This window comes from Durio zibethinus, chromosome 8 (genome assembly GCF_047325235.1).
Source record: "Durio zibethinus cultivar Kanyao isolate XHJ-2024 chromosome 8, ASM4732523v1, whole genome shotgun sequence".
NCBI classification, from domain to species: Eukaryota; Viridiplantae; Streptophyta; class Magnoliopsida; order Malvales; family Malvaceae; genus Durio; species Durio zibethinus.
In genome coordinates, this window is record NC_143169.1 from 23,088,921 (window position 1) to 23,111,919 (window position 22,999).

A 22,999-nucleotide genomic window follows, 5' to 3' on the forward strand; every position below is an offset into this window, starting at 1 on the left:
CCAACCCAACTTGAGCGTTGAAGTGCGTCAGTGTCGGAAAAACCGCAAATGATTGACCCTTCAAAGTCTCGTCTTCTGTTCTGTTGCACGGTTGTCTTTAAATAAACATAAGCGAAAACTTTCAACACAAGTACAAATCTCTGTCCGTTCTTACAAACTCTTTGAAGGTCATTTTTGTCCTTCCACAACCAAAAACATTTTGACTGCTCAAAATTCAATGTTGTTTACATGCATCAGAGTCTACAGTCATATCATATCCCCACGTTAAAGGAGAGTCGCTTTCTTTGCCCGAGGATTAAGGGACAAAATAATCTGAATCAGCATTGCCAACAAATTCAGAAACATGAAAAACAAAAAAACAAAAAAAAAAAGGTTTTTATAGGAAAAAAAAAAAAAGAAAATTTTGACTCAATTTTGTAGATTTTGATATTGGAATTAGATATAATATACCAGATTATTTTATTTTGCATAGATTCAAATACAATGCATAGGATTTTTCAGGGGTTCTTTTGATACAAAAATTTGTCAAATAGAATAATTGGATTCCTTTATTTGATATTGAGAACGAGATTTTCATGATCAAGATCAACAATTTTATCGTTTTATTGGTTTCTTGAGAAGGTATTGCATTCTGGGTTATGGGGGCTTTTTCTTTTATTTGGCTTTTACCTACCCTTTTTTCTTTATAACGGTCTGTTTGCCTACGTGGATAGAACATATTGGCTGGGTGCTTCATTCTCGAAGAGATTGATCATTGATTGATTGATTGGTGATTTGAGGTAAAACGGTTTTACATATAAACGTGAATGTTGTATAAATTTGTTTGTTTTTATCTGTGGAGAAAGGAAAGATTGATTTATCTATCTGTTGTTGGTTGTAGGATTTTTCTATTGGTGTTAAAATTTTTCTTTTCTGAATGATGGAATTTTCAATTTACGGGTGGGGTTGATTTCTGACAGATAGGTATGAGTTGGTTCATGAGAAAGGGCGTGTTTTGATCTTATATATTTAGTCACCGAGGGATCGGCCTTTTACCCAGTTTGCTTTGTTGCAAATTTGTGATATTTTTCAACTATTTTTTGGTTCAACAAATTTCAGGTGCGTTTGTCAAAATTTTGAATTCATTTTAGTTGAATTTTAGAGTAGATTGGGTTGCCAGGCATTAATTTGGATCAGGGTTTGATGAAGTTGGCTGCGGTTTTTTGGAGTTTCTATTGTGCTATATGGTCATTCTTGAATTGAGATGGAGAAGTAAAAGCCTACTTTGATATGTGGATTGGTGGACATAATAGTCGGTTCTTGATTCTTGGAATTTTCGAAGTTCTTTTGGTTGGATTGTGTCTTCATATGGGGTGAATTGCATGCTATCTAGTTTATGGTTTGTTACGAGTGTCAAATGAACATAGCATAATGAGTGGGGGCAGTAGGATCATTTGCAGATGGATGCCCCTAACAAGACATTTTCTGAGCTAGTTACTTTACTAAAGTCATGGCTTCCTTGGCGATCAGAGCCTGCTAATGTGTCGAGGGATTTTTGGATGCCTGATAATATCTGCAGGGTATGCTATGATTGTGATTCGCAGTTCACATTATTTAACCGTAGACATCATTGTCGACTCTGTGGCCGAGTTTTCTGTGCCAAGTGTACAGAAAACTCCGTTCCTGCACCATCTAATTACTCAAGGATTCCCCAAGAAGAGCGGAAGAAGATTCGGGTATGTAATTACTGTTTCAAGCAATGGGAGCAGGGCATAACTACTATTAATGGAGTGCAAGTGCCCAATCAGGATCTTAGTACTTCACCATCAGCCACTAGTTTTATCAGCACTAAATCTAGTTGGGCTGCTAATAGTAGTAGTTTTACTCTTGGGTCGGTGCCATATCTAGCCAGACCATATCAACAAGTTCAACCGAGGTCTATTCTCAGCCCTCATCAACCATCTTCAATGAATAAAAGTGTGGATAGGTCTGGGAAGAGAGCACCAAAGAGGAGCAATGATCTTACAATGGATGTAGAAGATTCATATTCAAACCAATATGAGTTTTCATTGAACAGGTCAGAAGATCTTTGCACTCTTAATTGCATTTTCTTAAAATTTTCAGGTTATGCCTATCAATCAAGCATAACTTAGATCTTTATATGTCTTAGGCTGTTTCGAGTTGGACACCTGAGTTTGCATGTGTTTGTGCAGCACTACCAGCGTTATATTTTTTTTTTCATTTTTGATCAGTGTTATGTATCAAATAGGTCTCTTTAAAACAGAAATAGAACAAGTGAAAGGAAAAATAAGTAGCCTTTAAAAGCAATTGGAGAGTTGGGGAAAAAAGGTCTTAATGTGCTATTCCAATTACTTACCTGTTGCTTGCTTTTCTTTTGGCATCAGGAGTGATGATGACGAGGATGAGTACAGCTTATATCTGTCTGATTCTGACACAAAGCATTTCTCTCAAGATAATGGCTACTATAGCCCTGTTGACTTTGATGAGATGAGCAACTACGGGTCACATGAATTTCATCCTGATAGAGAAAATATTGACTCAAAAAGTTTAAGCTGTTCTCCAATGAACCACAGTTTTCCTTCACCAGGTTCAGAAGGAATATCACAGCTTGTGAAGAAAGATGAACGTCAAGTTCGTGATGAGTATGAAACATCAGCGTCTTTATATGCTGCTGAGCCTGTAGATTTTGAAAATAATGGACTTCTCTGGCTCCCTCCTGAACCTGAAGATGAAGACAATGAGAAGGAAGCTACTCTGTTTGATGATAATGATGATGATGATGATGATGATGATGACGACGATGATGATAATGATTATGGGGATGCTAAAGGAGAGTGGGGATATCTGCAGAACTCAAGCAGCTTTGGAAGTGGGGAGTCTCTAATTAGGGATAGATCAAGTGAAGAGCACAAGACAGCCGTGAAGAATATAGTTGATGGACATTTTAGGGCTTTGATAGCTCAGCTTTTACAGGTTGAGAACATCCCTGTGGATGATGAAAATGATAAAGAGAGCTGGTTGGAGATCATCATTGCTCTTTCATTGGAGGCTGCTACACTTTTGAAGCCATACACAAGGAAAGGAGGAGGAATGGACCCTGGTGGATATGTTAAAGTGAAATGCATAGCTTCTGGACATCGCTGTGAGAGGTAAATGCCACACAAGATATAAATGTTTCTATATGACCCATTATGCCATTTTGTTCTAATGAATTTAGAATCTCTTTTGTCTACATCAACCTTTGATTTTCTCTTTAAGGTTTCAGCATATGAATGCAGTGAAGACTGAGGCCTTAAGTCTTGCTGCTGAATAGCAGGTTCCTATTTTAATAACTCATGTATAAATGAAAGAAGTTTGTGCTAGGATTTTCTTGATATGCTACTTAACAACATCAATTCAACTCTTCATTTCTCCTCATCTATGATAATAAATAAGAGATGGATCAATCAACAATCTTACGTGACTAATAGCCATAGATACTGTTAAAACATGAGCAAAAAGTAAAAAAAATTTATTTACTTGAATGGTTCCTTCTCCATTTGTCCACATTCACATATAGCGCAGCAACTTGAGATAGTCATCAATTACTCATAAAAAAATTAGAAAAACAAAAGAATTAGAAGATTATGTCAGGAGTGACTTGCCAATTAGGTGGAGACACCTCTGCTTTAATTTTAGGAACCTCAATGTTTGCCCCTGCCTAAATGTGGCACGATCTGCTACCTCCCTTCCATTCTTTCTTCTACCGCAAGCTATGACTAAACTGCAAGTTTTCATAATAGTGCATTGTTGACATTAGACTATCAGTTGCACCACTTTCATCACTTTCATTTGCTGCATGATAATAACATCCCGATTCAACTATACTGCTGCACTGGTTGTCAACGTTTTCCTTTTTCTATTTCTGATTTTGCCGTGGTTCTTATAGTATGGTTGTCAAAGGAGTTGTTTGCAAGAAAAATGTTGCTCATCGACGAATGACTTCGAAATTTGAGAAACCTAAGTTGTTGATCCTTGGTGGATCTCTTGAGTACCAGCGGGTCTCTAACCTATTGTCTAGTTTTGATACTTTGTTGCAGCAGGTATAACCTATTTTCATGTTTATACGTTTCTTTCTGTTTAGGATTATTGATTTTTATTTTCTCGAGCTACTTTTTTTTTTTTTGTCTTTATGTTATTTGGTTTGACATCTTTAACCAGGAAATGGACCATTTGAAGATGGCAGTAGCAAAGATACATGCGCATCAACCCAATATCCTTCTGGTAGAGAAATCAGTTTCTCGATTTGTCCAGGAGTATCTTCTTGAAAAAGACATATCACTTGTTCTCAATATCAAGAGGCCATTGTTAGAACGTGTTGCACGTTGCACAGGTGCTCAAATAATCCCTTCAATTGATCATCTTTCTTCTCAGAAGCTGGGTTACTGTGAAAAGTTCCATGTTGAGAGGTTTGAGGAAGATCTTGGCTCTGCTGGACGAGGAGGCAAGAAATTGGTCAAGACTTTGATGTATTTTGAAGGCTGCCCAAAGCCATTGGGTTTTACTGTAAGTCATCAAACTAACCAAAAACAAAAGGAAATGGAAATGGAAAATATCAGGAGATGAAATTAAAATTTTCAGACTTTTTTGTGGAGATAATATTTGTGTTCCCAACGGTGTGGGTCTATATGAAATTTATCGCTATGATGGATCATTTTATAAGTCTAACTGAATATATAAATATTTTGCTTCAGATATTACTTAGGGGCGCAAATGGAGATGAACTGAAGAAGGTCAAGCATGTGGTCCAATATGGAATTTTTGCAGCTTATCACTTGGCTCGGGAGACGTCATTTCTTGCTGATGAAGGAGCCCCTCTGGCAGAATTCCCTTTGAACTCTCCTCTTACCGTGGCAGTTCAGGATAAACCATCAATCATTGTGAGTTCCACATCAACAGTTACTGGTTTTACTATTCCCGCCAATAAAATGTCTCAGGAACCTCAACGTAGTAGTGAACTCCAAAGAGCTAACAGTACTCCCACTTTAAATCCGTCATCCTCACTCATCAACTGTAATTTTCAGAAGACAGAAGAAGCTCCACCATCTTGTTTAACTAATGGTTCAAGCTTGTTGTCTGCACGATCAACTTCTATAGAGTCAACTGCCCTTTTACCATCTACTACTGAGAAAGTTATTTCTGATGCATTTTCCAAGAAAAATGAAATGGGTCCCAAAGAATCCTCAATAATGGAAGTATTTGTCGACAAAAGTGAGTCAGCTTTCATGAGTAATCATCTCACTTTTAGTAGTGTTGGGCCATTAGCGTCTTTGCAACAATTTTCTATGGCACACATTGACCAAGAGAATCTTAGCGCAGCAGTTGAAATTCAGCCACGTGTTTCAGAGGCATCATCTGTGCAACAAGATGGTAAAAACCATAATAACCTTTCTGAGGAGCCAAAACCATTAAAAGAAGAATTTCCTCCATCACCCTCTGACAATCAGAGCATTTTGGTTTCTTTATCATCACGGTGTGTGTGGAAAGGGACTGTCTGCGAAAGATCCCATCTCTTTCGAATCAAGTACTATGGCAGTTTTGATAAACCTTTGGGTAGATTTTTACGGGATCATTTATTCGATCAGGTAAACTTTCTCTACCTCACATTTATATATTTCATCATACAGACCCCAGCAATTTAATTGAAACTACGGAGACTAATAATTTTTCAGAGTCACCGATGCCATTCTTGTGACATGCCTTCGGAAGCACACGTTCACTGTTATACTCATCGACAAGGAACCCTCACCATATCTGTTAAGAAACTCCCTGAAATTTTCCTACCCGGTGAAAAAGAGGGCAAGATCTGGATGTGGCACAGATGCCTGCAATGTCCTAGAACCAATGGTTTTCCTCCGGCCACGCAGCGAATAGTGATGTCTGATGCTGTTTGGTGTTTATCTTTTGGGAAGTTTTTGGAGCTTAGTTTTTCAAACCATGCAGCTGCAAGCAGGCTTGCAAGCTGTGGCCATTCTTTACATAGAGATTGTCTTCGTTTCTATGGGTAATTTCCTTTCCCTATTGTTTTCATATTTATCAGCCAAATGTCATATATGAGTACAAATAGTTGCTCTCAAAGAATGTGCTAAAACACAGCTTTTGTGCAGGCTCTTGACCCATAATTTTAACTCACCACATTGTGTCATTAATCATTATTTTATACTTTTTGAGTTGAAATCAACCTTTTTGGCCTTGCAGACTGCTTGGTCAGATGATATCAATCATAGCATTTCTTTGAGTGGTCTCAGAGACTACGTGAAGTTCTAGTGAATTGATTATAAATTTGACATATTATATTGAATGATGTAGATCATGACCTGGCTGATAAAATAGCACGAATTATTAGTGGCAAAAAACTCCATTCATCATCTCTTTCTTTTTCTACTCACTGTTTAAATATCTGTAGATTTGGGAGAATGGTTGCTTGCTTTCGTTATGCATCAATTGATGTTCATTCTGTGTACCTTCCACCCCCAAAAGTTGATTTTGACTATGAGAATCAGGAGTGGATACGAAAAGAAACAGATAAGGTGCAAGGATAATACTTTTTATTTTTTGAAGAAGCCGATTTAGATCTCTCTTCATTTGGGTAATCTATTTTTATCTTATTATTATAAACAGGTGGTTGACCGGGCAGAGCTTCTGTTTTCTGAAGTACTCAATTCCCTAAGTCAAATTACCAAAAAAAAAATTGGCACAGGGGCACCTAACAGTATCATGAAAGCATCTGAATTGAGACATCAAATTGCTGAACTAGAAAGGATATTACAAAAGGAGAAACTGGAGTTTAAGGTAAGACTTCATTTATGTGTTGTACTTTTTTGCTTTAGCAAGACAGATTTTATGTCTATGTCAGATTGCATTGCCAGTGGATTATGTTGACCGTGTAAAATAAATATGCACGACTGCTGATGATTCAAGAACTAAAATAACTGTTAGAAAAATGCTATCTTGGTATCTCTGTATTTTGGGAACTTATCAATACACAATGTTTAGATATTCAGCAAATGTTTTATGAAAAATTCATGTGTGTGGAGGTCCATCATAATAACCCTTTGAATTTATCCATTAAGCGTTGCTTTTTGGAGGAATACTTACTGTTAGAAAAATGCTATCTTGGTATCTCTGTATTTTGGGAACTTATCAATACACAATGTTTAGATATTCAGCAAATGTTTTATGAAAAATTCATGTGTGTGGAGGTCCACCATAATAACCCTTTGAATTTATCCATTAAGCCTTGCTTTTTGGAGGAATGCTTTGAGTTGAAGAAGGTCTATTGACTGAAAAACAAATGTCAAATTTTCATTGCTGTTTTTATTGTCTGGTTTCTTATTTTTCTTGGACTTGGTTTAGGAATCGTTGCAAAAGGTTTTGAAAAGGGAAGTGAGAAAAGGGCAACCTGTTATTGACATTCTTGAAATTAATCGGTTGCGGCGTCAATTACTTTTCCAATCTTATATGTGGGACCACCGCCTGGTTTTTGCAACCAATTTAGAAAATTACAGCCTACAGGATGGTTTCAGCAATTCAATTTCAGAACATAAGGAGAAATCCCTCACTGAAGGTGTTGGTGAGAAGCTCAAAGACATGGATATGTTGGAACTAGGAAAAGGCTCTGAATTCTGTGACTCAGCTCTTGTGGATGCAAAGCTTGATAGGGGATCTGACCAAAAAGAATTAAATGGCAACACCAATCAGTCAGATTTGATCCATCAAGAACCAGACATAAGTGAAAATTCAAATCTTGGAATCAAAGACTATGGTAATCTTTCTGCTAGCCAGAGCATGTGTGATGGATTGGACTGTGAGAAACCTAGGGAAAATGTTCGCCGGGTCCTGTCTGAAGGCCAGTTTCTTCCTGTCATAGAAAATTTATCAGATACCCTTGATGCTGCTTGGACCGGGGAAATTCAGCGAGCAACTGTAATACCTAAGAAAAATTCATGTTCTTTTTCTGATTCTGCTGCTGCAGATAATGCTGCTATAGGTGCAGTAACAGAGGGATTAGATTTGGAATACCGTTATGAAGAAAAGATTGGGCCAAAGGCTCTTAGTTCTCTGTCACGTGAATTGTCCACTAGAGGTTCTGAAAATATGGAAGACTCTGTAAGTTGGTTAAGAATGCCTTTCTTAAGTTTCTACCGTGCATTGAACAAAAACTTTTTAGGAAGTGCTTCAAAGCTTGATACATTCAGTGAGTATGATCCGGTCTATGTTTCATCGTTTAGAGAGTTGGAACTGCAAGGTGGGGCTAGACTGCTTTTACCATTGGGTTTTAATGACACTGTTATTCCAGTTTATGATGATGAGCCCGCAAGTATTATATCATATGCTCTAGCATCACCTGAATATCATTTCCAGCTAAGTGATGATGGGGATAGACCTAAAGACAATGGGGATTTAACAGCCTCAGTATTTGATACAGTGAATTTTCAGTTGTTCCATTCTGTTGATGAAATGACCTTTGATCCTCATAGAAGTTTTGGTTCAACAGATGACGTTACTGGATCTCGCAGCTTCCTGATTATAGACCCACTCTCCTGTATGAAGGATTTGCATGTCAGGGTGTCTTTCGGAGATGATGGCTCATTTGATAAAGTGAAATATACCGTGACTTGCTATTATGCGAAGCGGTTTGAAGCATTAAGGAGAATATGTTGCCCATCAGAACTAGATTTTATAAGGTCTCTGAGTCGTTGTAAGAAGTGGGGAGCTCAGGGTGGCAAGAGCAATGTTTTCTTTGCCAAGACCTTGGACGATCGGTTCATCATTAAACAAGTCACAAAGACAGAGTTGGAATCATTTATAAAATTCGCACCTGGATATTTTAAGTACTTGTCTGAATCCATTAGTTCTGGAAGTCCAACATGCCTGGCGAAGATTCTTGGTATTTATCAGGTGCTTGTTCCTAGGGCTTCAGATGCTTTATGCTACATATCATAATCATTAATCTATTGGTCATCATTTAAAGAAGCTGAAAAAATCCTGACATTTTCTTTAATGTTGGCTCCCGTAATAGCTTATTAATGCCCAAGTAACCGAAAGCCAGATCCGGAACTTGCTCATATTTGCCTTCATACTAATAGACTGCTGATTTGTTTAATATGTGCTGAGAAATAAGGTTGTTTTTGCATAAATAAACTTTAAGCTTACATATTAAACCTTGCCTGTTTATAAAATTTAACCTTTATGGGAGAAAAAATAGTTAAGATATGCAAAATTATGCAGTTTTGCAATTTACGACTTAAATGGGTTTTGCTACAATTACCACCTAGAAGTCAGCAGGTGTTTTTAATCCACCTGGAAGTTAGCTGGTGGCGTAGGCAGTCAGGTGAGAGCATTGCTACTTCTCCTGTACAATATCTGCATATGCCTTCTGGCATGACTGATGGGCGTTAACTCTTTATACTTACATAGTGTATGACATTTATATAACCTAAGAAGTATTTTTCTATTTGAGGAAGGAAAAAGCTTGAGAAGGAGTACTTGAAACTCGGAGCTACTTCTAAGGGTCACAATCTATTTTTCAAGATTTAAATTGTCCTGGATGTTTGATGCTAGTTGCTGATACTTTTGGATGAAATTGATCAAGAGGACTTACAAAGAAGGACAGAAGACCTTTGCTTTTTCATGCTTTTAGGAACGCAATGGTGTTAAGAGTGTGGTTAACTTTTTATAGGTGGCAAATTGCACGTATTTTCTGGAATCATTATTTACTTCTTATTGTTTATTTTTTCTTGAAGGTCACTGCAAAGCATCTTAAAGGTGGGAAAGAATCAAAGATGGATGTTTTGGTTATGGAGAATCTTCTGTTTAGAAGAAGTGTCACAAGGCTATATGATCTCAAAGGATCTTCTAGATCTCGCTATAATCCTGATTCTAGTGGAATCAACAAGGTTCTGCTAGATCAGAACCTGATTGAATCAATGCCGACTTCCCCTATTTTTGTTGGTAATAAAGCAAAGCGGTTGTTGGAAAGAGCTGTCTGGAATGACACTGCTTTTCTTGCAGTAAGTTTTAGATCTTTGCTCGCGTGCTTAGGACCCTGAAGGGTGGGGGTGTAGTTTACATGCCTGGAGATCTGTTCCTATAGCACGCATTTCTAGTTTAGATCAACTAAAATGCATGTCATCAGGTTTTACTCATTTCTTTATCTTTTCCATCTTGCAGTCAAGTGATGTGATGGATTACTCATTACTGGTTGGAGTGGATGAAGAGAAGCGTGAGTTAGTTCTTGGAATCATTGATTTCTTGAGGCGGTATACCTGGGACAAGCATCTTGAAACTTGGGTGAAGGCTTCAGGCATCCTTGGTGGTCCAAAGAACACATCACCAACTGTAATTTCACCAAAACAATACAAGGTTCGGTTCAGGAAAGCAATGACAACTTATTTTCTAATGATCCCAGATCAATGGTCTCCAACTACCATTCCAAGCAAATCTCAGTCAGATATAGGTGAAGAGAATGGACAAGCTGGGAACTCAGTTAAGTGATTCTGAGTCTGAGTGTATATTCGAATATGCAATTTGGGAGCTAACTCTCCCATTCCGTTTTTCCTTGTTCATATGATTGATTTCCATTTTCCAGTTCCTTTTTAGGGCAATTTTTCTTACACAACAAAAGAGAATTTCATAATTATTTGTTAGGAGACGCAAAACATGGCTGTTTAAAGCCATGGGAATTTCTTTCAGAGGTCCAATATTTGACGACCTCTGTTAGAAATTTTTGTACAAAATATTTATTCTTGTATTTAGCATTCCATCATGCAAATGGTTTTTATGTGAACTTTTTTTTCATGTACCACAGTGAATTAGACTCTTTTGTGAATTCCCAAAGTCTTCATTGCATGTTGCATTTTATTCATTAATTGTTCAGGTTTCCATTTACAATAGTCAATGCTGATGGGTGGTAAGGAATTGTGATTCCGTTTATTGGGTCATTTACTTGTACAAACTGGTCTGGCTGATTCAGAATTGAATGGCTATGAAGTGTTTCCAGCACTAAACATCTGCTGAATATGTTTTCTTATCTGATAATAGGAATGAGTTTATTTTATTAGACATGGAGAGATAAACTTGAAATTTTTGCTAATCTGAGAAATCAAATTATTCAATAATATCATTTATAATAAAGTTCCAAGCTTTGATTTATTTGACCTTTTATCACACAAATGGCTGTCCAGAGTCCAGACAGCAACTTTTAGGATGCAAGAATAATGCATTCAAACTGCTGTTACCCTGTAACCAGAAGAGGTATTTCATGAAAAATATCAAGAAACCTGAAGGGGCTGTGAGCTTTGATCCTCCATAATGCAAAAACAAAGTAATAACAAGAGAGAGCTTCTCTGCTATCTATATACAATCTTAATAATTCGAGTGTCTTCTTGTACATGCTGCAGAAACAATTATTTCATGAAATCTGTGGAATCAGGCAATAGCCAGGCTTTCTATTAGTGGAATTTGTTAAAATCATTCCAATTGAAGTCATCTTGCACAATAAAAGCACCTTTATTAGCATTGCTGAATCCGCCACCATTAACAATTTGAAGCCATCTATTTTGTAGAAGATCAAAGATCTCTGCATCTCTAGAGTCAGTTCAACATTGGCAAAAACTACATTTTAGACAGGCCACAGTAATTTGAATACGGCATAACATGGAATCTGAGACAGGGTTCTTACCTCAGATTATAAAATGTTCCAGGAATCTGTTGACGAAAACGAGGGCCCTCATCATACCCTTCACAAACTATTTCTCCATTCTCATCTCTATAGCAGATTACACCCACTGACTGATCCTCGAAAACCTGTTAAAAAGATGAAGCAGACATCCAACCATTCATGTTGGTTAGACAATCCATGTGATGTTTCTCACTTTCTTGTCGACAGAAAATTGTTGGTGAATTTAGTATATCTGGTAGTGTTCAGTTGCAAAGGTTTCTTACTTCAATAACAAGAAACACGGAAGACAAAGGGTATTTCTTGAATAACAACAAGAAAAGAAAAAGAAATTGACCTTGTTCTTGGAGATGGATCTGATCCGAAGTGCAGATGCTTTCTTCCCAGGAACTTGGTTGTGTTTAAGCATCACAATCTTGTTGGCACGTTTTATAAGTGGACTAGATGTTGTAACCGGAACATGAAGAGGAAAGGAGCGTGTTACAGACATTGATCTCATACTACAGGGAAGGAGGGGAAGGAAAGGAAGAGCAGTGAGTTTATGTTAAGACCAAGGAAAGGAGAAATGCATAGGAAAGGACAAAGCATTGGTTATAAAAGCATTTGCAAAGTTTAGGTTTTTTTTTTTTTTAAATGATACAACATTTTTAATTATTGGGAAGTTAATGTATTGTCATGGTTTTGTAGGCATTGTATTTCTAGGTAAGTGGGTCCCATGTTGCTTATCTTCAGCCTGTTGCTGCTGATGAAGCCTAAGTCAGCTAGTTGTTGTTTCTGCATCTTATTTTCCATCAAATTTGTTGTTGGGTCTACTCACAATTTTTCACAGAATTAATTCCCTTTGTTTCCAGGTCTGATATACATGAAATTGCAAGTTTAGGTAAAAATATGGAACATAATTTTGCAACCAAAATTGAACTGATTTTTTAGTTTTTTACACAACAGTTACCAGTGACTTGGAAGGAATTGTCATTGTTAGAAACATCTCAAAGGAATTAGATTGAATTTGAAATTTAATTCAATCAATTTATGTAATTAATTTTAATAAATAATATTTAATAAATTTAAATTTTAATATTTATAATTTAAAAAAAAAAATCTAGAAACTAGGATGGGACTTGGAGGAAAAAAAAAGAAGTGAGTCAAGGAAATTTGAAAAGTGGAAACAATGTGTTGTAGATTTAAAAGCATGGAAACAAGATAATATTCATTCAAGTCAAGAAAAATATTCCCTCAGCTTAATTTTTTATACCCACTGAACTTTCGTCAGGTTTTCATCTTATCCTGCCTGTAAAATAATTGAGCTTTCCATCTATTCTACAACAACTAGACCTTTTCTCAGTTGTTGCACTCTCTGTCTGTTTTTATTAAAATTTTCCCGTCAATCAATATCAACTTTTCAGATAAATCAAAATAAAAAAGCTAGCATCCAAAGATTAACATGAAGCAAAATCTCTCCCAAGTAAAGCAAAACTTATTGCTTCAAAAGAATAACAATAGTGTAAAGCATATGTATCAACCAGCAGAATTTGTTTAGGCCTTAAATTTTCTCCTAAAAAAATAATTTAAAAAATTTATAAATATTAAATAGTAAATTCATTAAATATTATTTTTTAAAAATAATAATATAAATCAACTGAATATTAATATTAAGAATTGTAAAATTTTAAATTACACTATTGATTTTTAATGTAATTTGGTGTCATCGGCTGAGACGTGGGACCTTGGAACTACATGACTGTAAGCACTAGATTACAAAAATGTTTAATCACAGGGGATAAGTGATAAGATATTATAATTCTTGTGGCGCTTAATACCTTTCAAGAGTCAATGCTTGTTGGATTAGCAGCTTTGGGCTACACGTAGGCCAATAAAAAATGATTATTGGAAATACTTATCTGTTTTATCAACCAATCACATTTCTACGTGTGTAAAGCCGGCTGGCTTGGATTCAATCTCAGTATTATTTTTTTTTATAATTATTATTGGACAGTTCAGAAACAGCTTCAAAACGTCTATTTTTAGTGACAGAAGAAAAAGAACTATACTCATCAAACATTTTATCAGTGGCTGCAAAACGGACGAATTCAATCAAATCCTTTTGAGTTTGGATATTTTTGTAATTTCTGGTTGATTTTTTAGAGCTAAATTTGATAATTGAAAAAATTGTCAATGTTAATTTTTAATATTAAATTTAAGTTATTATGAGTTTGAATAGAATCAATCACATATTTTTAATTGTTTTAAATTTAAAATATTTTAATTTAAATTCATTTAAATTGAATTTTTTTATTAATTCGCGTTTATTTGTGTTTTAATTTTTTTTATTTTGAATTTTTTAAATAAATTTTCATAATTGGGCTTAATTTTTTTTTTTTACTGAAAGCACTTTTATTTTCACCCCATTATTGAGAACTTTGATCTTGTTCCAACCATTTTTATCTTCCTCTCTATTCAATCATTGAGCCTACATTTCTGACACCACCCAATCAATTTTAACGGAGAATGGAAACCATTATTAATTGCAGGCTTTTGCATTGGCTTTTGCTTTGACAGAATTGAATTGGCCTGAGATAATCATTTAAGTTTTGAATATAAATGAGCAAAATCATCTCACAATGTAGCCTCACATCACATCCACGGCTTTGTGATATATGGAAATTTCATATCATGTATATTGGACAGAAACATAGAAGCCTAATTACTGTAGATTAAAGTTTAAATGTTTAAAGAACTCATAATTCAGCTAACCTGGTGGATCCTGGGCTATATCCAACATCTAACCTTGTTTCTGGGCCATCCCTGTAGACTTACTATTCAACGAAATCCTGTCTGTAATTCTAATTCTTCTCCAGTAGGAGAATTGTCCCAGCCCCCAAATATCCAAACCCCAAAAAATCAATTTTCTTTCCAAAGAAATTCTCCTAAAACTAAAGAGAGCAATGGAAAGTGCTTCAGTGAAAAGAAAAGGTTTTAGTAACATGGAAGGGAAGGACATAGAGAGGCAAATGTTTTAACTAGTGCTTTCTTGCCATGGCTATAGCTTATGAGCCTATGAACCATGAAATGCTCACTCTAAAGTAGGGATAAAATCTAGTACGAAGCTTTCGAAAAAGGCAGGACCGTAGATGACTACAGGTTTTCATAAATCGGATATAGTTTGAATTTTAAATATTTATTTAAGATTCGATATAAAATTTAAATCAATCTGAAATTTGTGTTTAAATTTATTAAATAAATTTTAATTTTTTATTTAAATCACCTTAAAACTCGAATAAAATTTTAAATTTAATCGAATAACTCCACCCGTCTATCAATGACACGAGTAAAAGAATTCTTCATTTTTTTCTTCCCCCCCTCCCCCCCCCCCCCCCCCATTTGTCCTTTGTAAGAGTTAAATTATGGTGTTCACCTCCCAAAGTCCCTCTTCCTTTGATGTACTATTCAGTCTCATAGCTTGTCTACCTAATTCTGTGAGATTAGGACAACGTGTCACTGTTGTTTCATTTTGACGGGGAGAGGCATTCCGACAGAGATCAAAGCTTTTTTAACTGCTTATCCCATGTGAGTCTCAGGAACATTATAATGGTCCATGGTTTCTATTAGTCAAAGCTTTTTCCTTGTGTTAGCCAATTCTGTTCAACTCTCTCCCTAACCGCTTTTTATTTGATAATTTAAAATATTTATTTGATAATTTAAAATGTAATATGAAAATATAATATAAAAATAATATAATTTAAAATTTTAAAAAAATTATAAATAAATTTAATAAAATTAAAAAATTATATTTTATATTTTTATATTATTATAAATTATAATATATGATTTTTACAATAAAATACGATATAAATATAATATTTTAACGATACTGACATAAATCGCTAGTTCTAGCTTTCTCACGACACAGTTGTTATTAGTATATCAAAACTGAAGCATCTGAGCAAAACCCACTTGACCAAGGTACCAAAAAGAAAAACTGCTGCTGCACATCCAAGAAAACTCTTCCAGCTAAGCACAAAATCAGTTATCTTAAACAAAATCATGGATCTTGCAAGTCCCAAATAGTTTCAAGCTCCACCTTTGTTTTCTTCTAATGGGGTAATGTGCTTAAAGATCCCACATTTGTTTTATTCTTGTCTTTCTATTTTATTTTATTTTTTTGTTTTTATGTCATAGCATTTGTTTTCATGTAATTCAGGGACCACCACTGGAGAATAATGCAAGCATTTAAGGACAAAGCAAGGGCAACCCATTTGCTGACACTTTCCCTGACCCACTTTGCAAGCTTAATCTCAAGGAGACATCTGAGTTTGTCAAGGCATTTCCAATGGCAGCGTCAAACAATAGCACGGATGACAGAGGAGGGTTTTTGGATGTTTTAATTCAGGGAAGAGGAGTGAACTCATCAGTCACTGCACAAAGGAGAATTTTTGAAGCTCATTCTACACCAGGTAGACCAGTTTTCAGCTTCGGTGGTGGCAATCTTGCTAGGAAGAGCTTTCCTTCAAAGTGGGATGATGCAGAGAAATGGTTAATCAGCATCTCTTGCCATAAGTCTCCCTCTCATACCGTTAAGCCACCACCTGAGTCATCAAAGATGACCAAACAATGTGATAGCTTTAAGCAACAAATTGAGATTTTTTCTGAGAAATCAAGGGTCACTGAGAAAAAAGTTACAAAGGTTGTCACAGGCTTTAAAGGGTCAGTTTCTTCGGAACACTATGATCCAACCACAGGTTTTAGTGGAATCCCGGGCTCTACAGATGTCCTTCTAAAAGGTCGTATCTAACTACATTTCAGTTTCTTTTTCCTTTTTGCCTTACAAAAACTCAATAGCACTTTAAACACTGTTTGATTACTTTCCTTTTCAGATAAGAACAAAAATCCAGGATGGTTTTTCATTGTTTTGACTAGAATTGACAATTTGGACTTCTTTTTCTGTCTCTTTTTTCCTCTCCATAAATAATGAAGAAAAGGGTTCTTCAATGTTTACTGTTTTGGTTACGAGCTGAAAAACCAGAAAGGCGATTTTTCCTCGTCAATAAAATTCTCCTCTGTGATTACAGCAATCTACCCAATGCTAAGTGAAATAGTTTTTTTAAAAGCTTATGTTTAGTATTATCACTTTTTTATTCATATAAGCAACACTAGATTTTATTTTATTTCATTAATTAATGTAGACAAGTTCACGGATGTGGTAGAACCGATTTTACCAAATTTCAGATACTCGGAGCCTTCAAGATAAGGGTTTCTTTTCAGAAAATTAGTCTGTGAAACCATGAAAGATGCAGACACTGAAGTAGTCCATGAGGTTAATCATAAAGATGTTGTGACAAGGATGAATCCCCTAGGAAGTTCCACAACTTCTAGATGCCACACACCATTCAAGAGCTCATCACCTGCACGGCATAACATACCAGCTAATAGGTCAGGTCCATTGGCATCTGCCAATTCCAATAGTTCTAATAGCACAATTGACATGTCCAAGCTGCAAGAGTGTCATCTAGCTAAGTTACAAGTCGGGACACAATATGAATCTATCACATCCAATTGGAGCTCAAGGAAAGAGGACGAGGAAGAAGTATCAAAGAGCCTTAGGCATTTCGAAACAGGCAGTGCATGCCGGAAAGGGTTTAAGATTCGAGAGCTGCTGCACGGGATGAAGAGGAAAGGACAAAATGCTGCCTGAGGTAATGAGGTAAAATGTTTGTTATCATTGTTAGTGTTATGTAGCATATCAGCAATGATATTAATTGGCTCACAGCCACAGGCATCAAAGATACGAAGCAAAAATCCAAGCTTGGTGAACCTTCAAAGTACGAAAGCAGAAGCTCAATCAAGAAAGCTTGAGGTACTTTTTCAATCTTTAATTCAACAAAGCTTGAGATACTATACCTTTATGAAATTAAATATGAATAAAGCTTATCAGTGCATTTTATGCATATTCATCAGGTGAATGTGCTATGTGAACTAGATTAGTTTCAGGGTCATGCAAGCCTTTTACTTTGATTTATTCTATTTTGTGACAATAATCTCTTAGTGGATTGACATTGTATTTGGTTTATTATGTTCGTGAAGGGAACTTTTCAGGTGAAAACACAAAAGATGAGATCGAAGTTAGAAGAGAAATTAATGAAGAGAATGGCAGATGTTCATAGAAAAGCAGAAGAATGGAGAGCAGCAGCACAGCAACAACATCCTGAGCAAATGCAAAGGGCAACGGCGCAGGCGCAGAAAATATCGAACAGAAATAACTCGCATATTTCTGTCCAGTGTTCACAGCTGATGTGGTTGCTTCCCCTGCAATAACAGCAGCCAATGAAGATTCAAAAGATAGATCATCTCCAATCTCCATTGCGTATCTCTTTAGATTCTAAGGAAATTCCCACAACCTCATTCTCTTTCATGTAGAAAAATCACATCAATAATAGTAGCAACTATTGATAGGACCATAAAAAATGGTATCATCTTCCAAAACAATTCACCATTTCTGATACAAATGGTACAGACATTGCCTTGACCCTGACCATTGTCATGCTGCGCCAATAACATGACGATTGTATGTTCCACTCATTTGCTTCTATCTTCGAATTATTTCGGTTGTGACCCACCACAAGGAACTTGTCTTTTTTCTTTTGTACAAGCACAAGGAACTTGTCTGACAGTTCTTGTAGACCAAATCTTTACTGGTTGATCACTTGTTTGTAAATACATATACTGATTATTGCACCATATGCAGAACAGAAGTCACCTGACAATTTAAAAACACGATAATAAGACACGGATAAGAATACTTCAATCGTCATATCTGCTCTATAACTAGACTAGATTTTGGGTCTACTCATCTATGATTTTGCCAATCTTTCAATCTAGGATTGAAGGTGACAGCATTCTTCGCATTTGCAACATAAATTTTGACGAATCAACGAGTTCTTGATTGAAAATGCTCCCCTAAAATCAAAAGAGTTCTGCCCTGTTTCATTTTCCAGGACCAATCACTAAACAGTATTCAATATATATTGACCCGTCGTCATACCCTAAACCTCAAACCTTGGTTTCCGCACCCTAGAAGACAAAAGCTGCGTATACCACCAGATATATATTTCCCCTCAAAATAAAAAAAAAATAAAAAAAAAAAGAAGAAAACCCGAAGGTACCAGCCTACAACATCCATGTATTTTCTGCGTGCAAGAAGACTAGAGCTTTCATAAAAGTTTTGCAGTCGTTGCTTTTGTCTTATTGGTTTCTGATTCATAAGCCTTTTTCTGAAGATCAACCCATCATTTGTCAAGCAAGCACTGCCACAGTATCTCAGGAAAAGACACTACAAATGTTTTCAAGCGCATTTTTTTTGGATAAAAAAAGTTATCATCATGACAAATGAAGAAAGAAAACAAGAGCAAACCACCAGAAAATAAAACCCACAAAACCAAACGTACTAGTAGAAGAAACAAAACAAAACAGAACGGACCAGACAGGTCTAGCTAGGATCTAGATATTAGCTAACACGAAGAGTCTCTTTAGACTTTAGTCCTGACAATTGACACAATGTCACAAATAGATGAGAACTCAATGCCAATGTAAGAGAATGGGCTAAGTATTGTAGTCAAGCCCAAAATTCTTAGGCTGTTTTATGTAGCTGTTGTCTAAAATATTGTGGCCCATTAACATTTGGACAGATCTCAACCCACTTGGTCCAAAACCAGTCCTGGCTTGTTTTGCAAGAAGACTAGAAGACTTTACAAAAAGCATCGACATCTCTCTCTCTTTACTCGGCTGCTTTCCCTCTCTGATACTCTTGAACAAGTATTTCTCTCTCATTTTTCCTCTTTCGGGTTGATTTTCTGTTTAAAATCACACTAAATTTTGTGGGTTTTTCTTTAGGTTTTGTTAGATCTAAATCTAATCGACCCAAACATGTTTCTTACCAGGTACCAAATCAAAACGTGTTTATTTTATCTATATTTTCGTAAGTTCTTTTTTTTTTTTTAATAAAAATTGATTTTTGGTGATTGGTTTGTGGAGGACTGAGTATGACCGTGGGGTGAACACATTTTCTCCTGAGGGAAGATTGTTCCAGGTGGAATATGCTATTGAGGCCATCAAGGTAAATACTTTTTCAGTTTTTTCTGTTTGTTTCTCGGAAAATCATCAACTCTTTAAATTTCTCTCAAGGGAAAATTTTGTTTTCATTAGAATATTTACATCATGTAGTTTAATTTTGGGTGTGTTTTAATGTAAATGTTTTTTTTTTTTTAATTGAACTGCAGCTGGGTTCAACTGCAATTGGGATTAAGACGAAAGACGGTGTTGTGCTGGCTGTGGAGAAGCGTATCACTTCACCACTATTGGTATGCACTCGTACTTGATTTGACGTTATTGTATTGGCAAATTATTTCTGCTAGTTACTTGGTGTAGTGAGCCTGTGCTTGTTTGTAGCAGAAGAAAAAGGCTTTTTTTTTTGGGCTTCATTGTGGCTTGTTTGTTAAAATGTAATATAAAAGGATGCCTTTGTTACATGAAGAATTAAAGAAGTGCAGTTGCCATGCTTTCTTCTGACAAATTACCAAGTCTTCACTCTTCACTTACAAACATGTGAATATTGGTTGATCGTCAAGAATATAGATTTGAAAATTGTGGTCTGAGCATGTGTCACATATATTAGATTTTTGGGGAAAGTGTATTGTTGCAACTTCTTCATGGCATCATACCTTCTGAGTTTCTTCCAGGAACCCAGCAGTGTTGAAAAGATTATGGAAATTGATGAGCATATAGGATGTGCTATGAGTGGGTTGATTGCTGATGCACGTACACTTGTTGAACATGCGCGAGTTGAGACTCAGGTACCATAGCTGTTAGCGCCATTTTTTCTTTCATATGTGTTGCTATGAACCTTTTATGCTGATATCATTTTCATTCACTCAGAACCACAGATTCTCATATGGTGAGCCAATGACTGTAGAGTCTACAACACAAGCTCTCTGTGATCTGGCCCTTCGATTTGGTGAAGGAGATGAAGAATCCATGGTACAGTGGCATAACTTTTCTGTATATAGTTGTAGCTATTTTAGCTTCTTGGTCTATGATGCTTTTTTCTCACCTTAGCAAGCAATAAAGAGAGGACCACACCCAGTGTGACTCCTATAATTTTGCGTTTGGTTTCTTTTTCCATTTAATATAGGATTCTGCATTACTTTGTAGTGCTTATTTGCATATGATATCGTTTTCCTGTGCAGTCTCGACCATTTGGGGTATCTCTTCTCATTGCTGGTCATGATGAGAATGGGCCTAGCTTGTAAGTATCAGATAATTATACATTGTGTTGGCTTTTTTGTGGAAAAATATCTTTCAAAATGAGAAGGTGAATGCATTTCTGTAATGTTGCTACCACTTTTAGGACCAACATTTATCTTAATCATGTCACTAGATAATAATATAATCACTATTGTGATTGGGTAAAACTTAGTCATGGATCTGCCATTCTCTGAAGAGTGCCACCTATTAACAATTACTGTCTGGTAGGCTGGTGTCTAAATATATTCATTTGCTGCTGATAATTCAATAGAGATATAATTATAAGATACATGCTTAGTACTGCCTGCTAGTTTTAGATGAAAATTAAGAATTAAAACTGTAACAAGCTAGGGTATCTAATGCATCGTGTCTGTGATGTAGCTACCATGCCGCACAATATTATTGCAAGGTTACATAATCACAGACATGGTCACACATCAAACACTATAGTCACTAAATTAACCTTGAAATAAGTGATCAATCTCGGTCTCTTCTCAACTCACAGTTGTAGATGTATGATTAATGTTCCTACTGGTTGCATGGTTCTTCAACCTATATTCTTCAGTGTAGTTATAATCTGCTGGTAGTCATAGATCCCTTTAGGTATTAAAATATGGTTCCAAGCAACCACAAATCAAAATTTTGGCTGCCATGTTGCTGGTAGACATGCATATTTCCTTGTGCTGTCATTTACTTGTTCAGAACTTCTCTTTTGCAGGTACTATACTGATCCATCTGGCACATTTTGGCAATGCAATGCAAAAGCTATAGGTTCAGGTTCTGAAGGTGCGGACAGCTCTTTGCAAGAGCAATACAACAAGGTACTTCACTTCTTTTTTATGTTGTTTTTCATCCTTGGGAGTGCTTAACTTAGCAACTTGATCATTTAAGGAGTCAACTCTTGTTACAAAGCTTTATGATATCCAGTTCAGCAATGTCTAAGTAACTAAAGTTAGGATGCCATGTCATGATAATAAGTTCCATTGCTTTGACTCACTCATTTATTTGGTGCTGATTCACAATGAGATTTTCTTTTCCCTGCAGGACCTAACTCTTCAAGAAGCTGAAACAATTGCTCTGTCCATTTTAAAGCAAGTAATGGAAGAAAAGGTAAAGTTTAACATCAAATAGCATGCAAGTTTGAGATGACGCTGTATGTATTTGTTTATTTTAACTGAAATTCTCTGTTATTGTTACAGGTGACTCCCAACAACGTTGATATTGCTAGGGTAGCACAAACATACCATCTATACACCCCTTCAGAGGTGGAAGCTGTCATTACTCGCCTATGAGAATCTTCCCATGCAACAACCGTCTTTCCTGTCTTTCCTGTCATAACGATGCTTGTTTATTTCTGGGGATTGAAGCTGTGAAACCTTATTTTTGGTGTGGCACTAAACTCATCTACTCTTTAGTTGGATCATTTGATTACACCTGATCAGCAAAGAACCTTCTGAATTTAATTTGCATTCTCAAATTCTAGCACGCCGATGCCCTATTGCTTTTTTAAAGTTATAGTTTGCCCTCTCATTTTTGTGCAATAACAAGAATCCAATATTTTTAACCTTTTCTGGCATCAAATCATTTTGCTAGAGTCAAGTGAAGAAATAAACTTAGCAATACATGAAAGACACAAAGACTCACCATGAAAGGGAGAAGGTCTGTGAGTATGCTGCATTATTAAACAGAAAGAATTTTATCCCTGTGACAGATACAGGTGTTTAAAAAGATGGTGCAACAAAAAAGAACTTGCCAAAATCCAGAGTCGACATGAGCAGGATAAAAATAGCCACAAACTACCATGGGGTAAACTAGCCAACCTGCAAAAGGTGTTCCTTCATTCCCTCGCCGCACATAATTTAATCATCATGGTTAGAAAATCATTGTCTTTGGTAATGCTTCCATAATTTAACGTTACAATGATCTTAAAATAGTGATTAAATGATTTTATTAAAAAGTAATATGAACTTTAAACATAATAATAAT

At 36.0% G+C, this 22,999-nt stretch overlaps 3 protein-coding genes and 1 pseudogene across 4 annotated transcripts; 3 read left to right on the top strand and 1 right to left on the bottom strand.

Annotated features, from left to right (window-relative positions):
• Positions 1 to 825: 825 nt before the first annotated feature.
• Positions 826 to 10,837, top strand: LOC111279036 (1-phosphatidylinositol-3-phosphate 5-kinase FAB1B-like). Its single transcript, XM_022865918.2, has 11 exons — positions 826 to 2,056; positions 2,385 to 3,149; positions 3,929 to 4,082; positions 4,201 to 4,545; positions 4,734 to 5,624; positions 5,712 to 6,043; positions 6,446 to 6,569; positions 6,661 to 6,831; positions 7,396 to 8,940; positions 9,786 to 10,052; positions 10,213 to 10,837. The coding sequence occupies exons 1-11, from the start codon at positions 1,440 to 1,442 to the stop codon at positions 10,534 to 10,536; spliced, it is 5,535 nt and encodes a 1,844-aa protein (XP_022721653.1). The 5' UTR covers positions 826 to 1,439; the 3' UTR covers positions 10,537 to 10,837.
• A 327-nt stretch (positions 10,838 to 11,164) lies between these two features.
• Positions 11,165 to 12,346, bottom strand: LOC111278628 (uncharacterized). Its single transcript, XM_022865246.2, has 3 exons — positions 12,057 to 12,346; positions 11,723 to 11,847; positions 11,165 to 11,628 (listed from the first exon to the last, which is right to left on the bottom strand). The coding sequence occupies exons 1-3, from the start codon at positions 12,216 to 12,218 to the stop codon at positions 11,493 to 11,495; spliced, it is 423 nt and encodes a 140-aa protein (XP_022720981.1). The 5' UTR covers positions 12,219 to 12,346; the 3' UTR covers positions 11,165 to 11,492.
• A 2,774-nt stretch (positions 12,347 to 15,120) lies between these two features.
• LOC111278717 (uncharacterized) lies at positions 15,121 to 18,801 on the top strand (annotated as a pseudogene). Its single transcript, XR_016344207.1, has 5 exons — positions 15,121 to 15,216; positions 15,611 to 15,679; positions 15,918 to 16,497; positions 16,900 to 17,570; positions 17,798 to 18,801. The product of XR_016344207.1 is annotated as an uncharacterized LOC111278717 (transcript).
• A 106-nt stretch (positions 18,802 to 18,907) lies between these two features.
• Positions 18,908 to 22,498, top strand: LOC111279037 (proteasome subunit alpha type-5-like). Its single transcript, XM_022865919.2, has 10 exons — positions 18,908 to 19,525; positions 19,604 to 19,650; positions 19,745 to 19,826; positions 19,990 to 20,070; positions 20,449 to 20,562; positions 20,645 to 20,746; positions 20,956 to 21,014; positions 21,732 to 21,834; positions 22,058 to 22,123; positions 22,213 to 22,498. Exons 2-10 carry the CDS (start codon positions 19,637 to 19,639, stop codon positions 22,303 to 22,305), a joined length of 714 nt encoding a protein of 237 aa, XP_022721654.1. The 5' UTR covers positions 18,908 to 19,525; positions 19,604 to 19,636; the 3' UTR covers positions 22,306 to 22,498.
• The last annotated feature ends 501 nt before the right edge of the window (positions 22,499 to 22,999 follow it).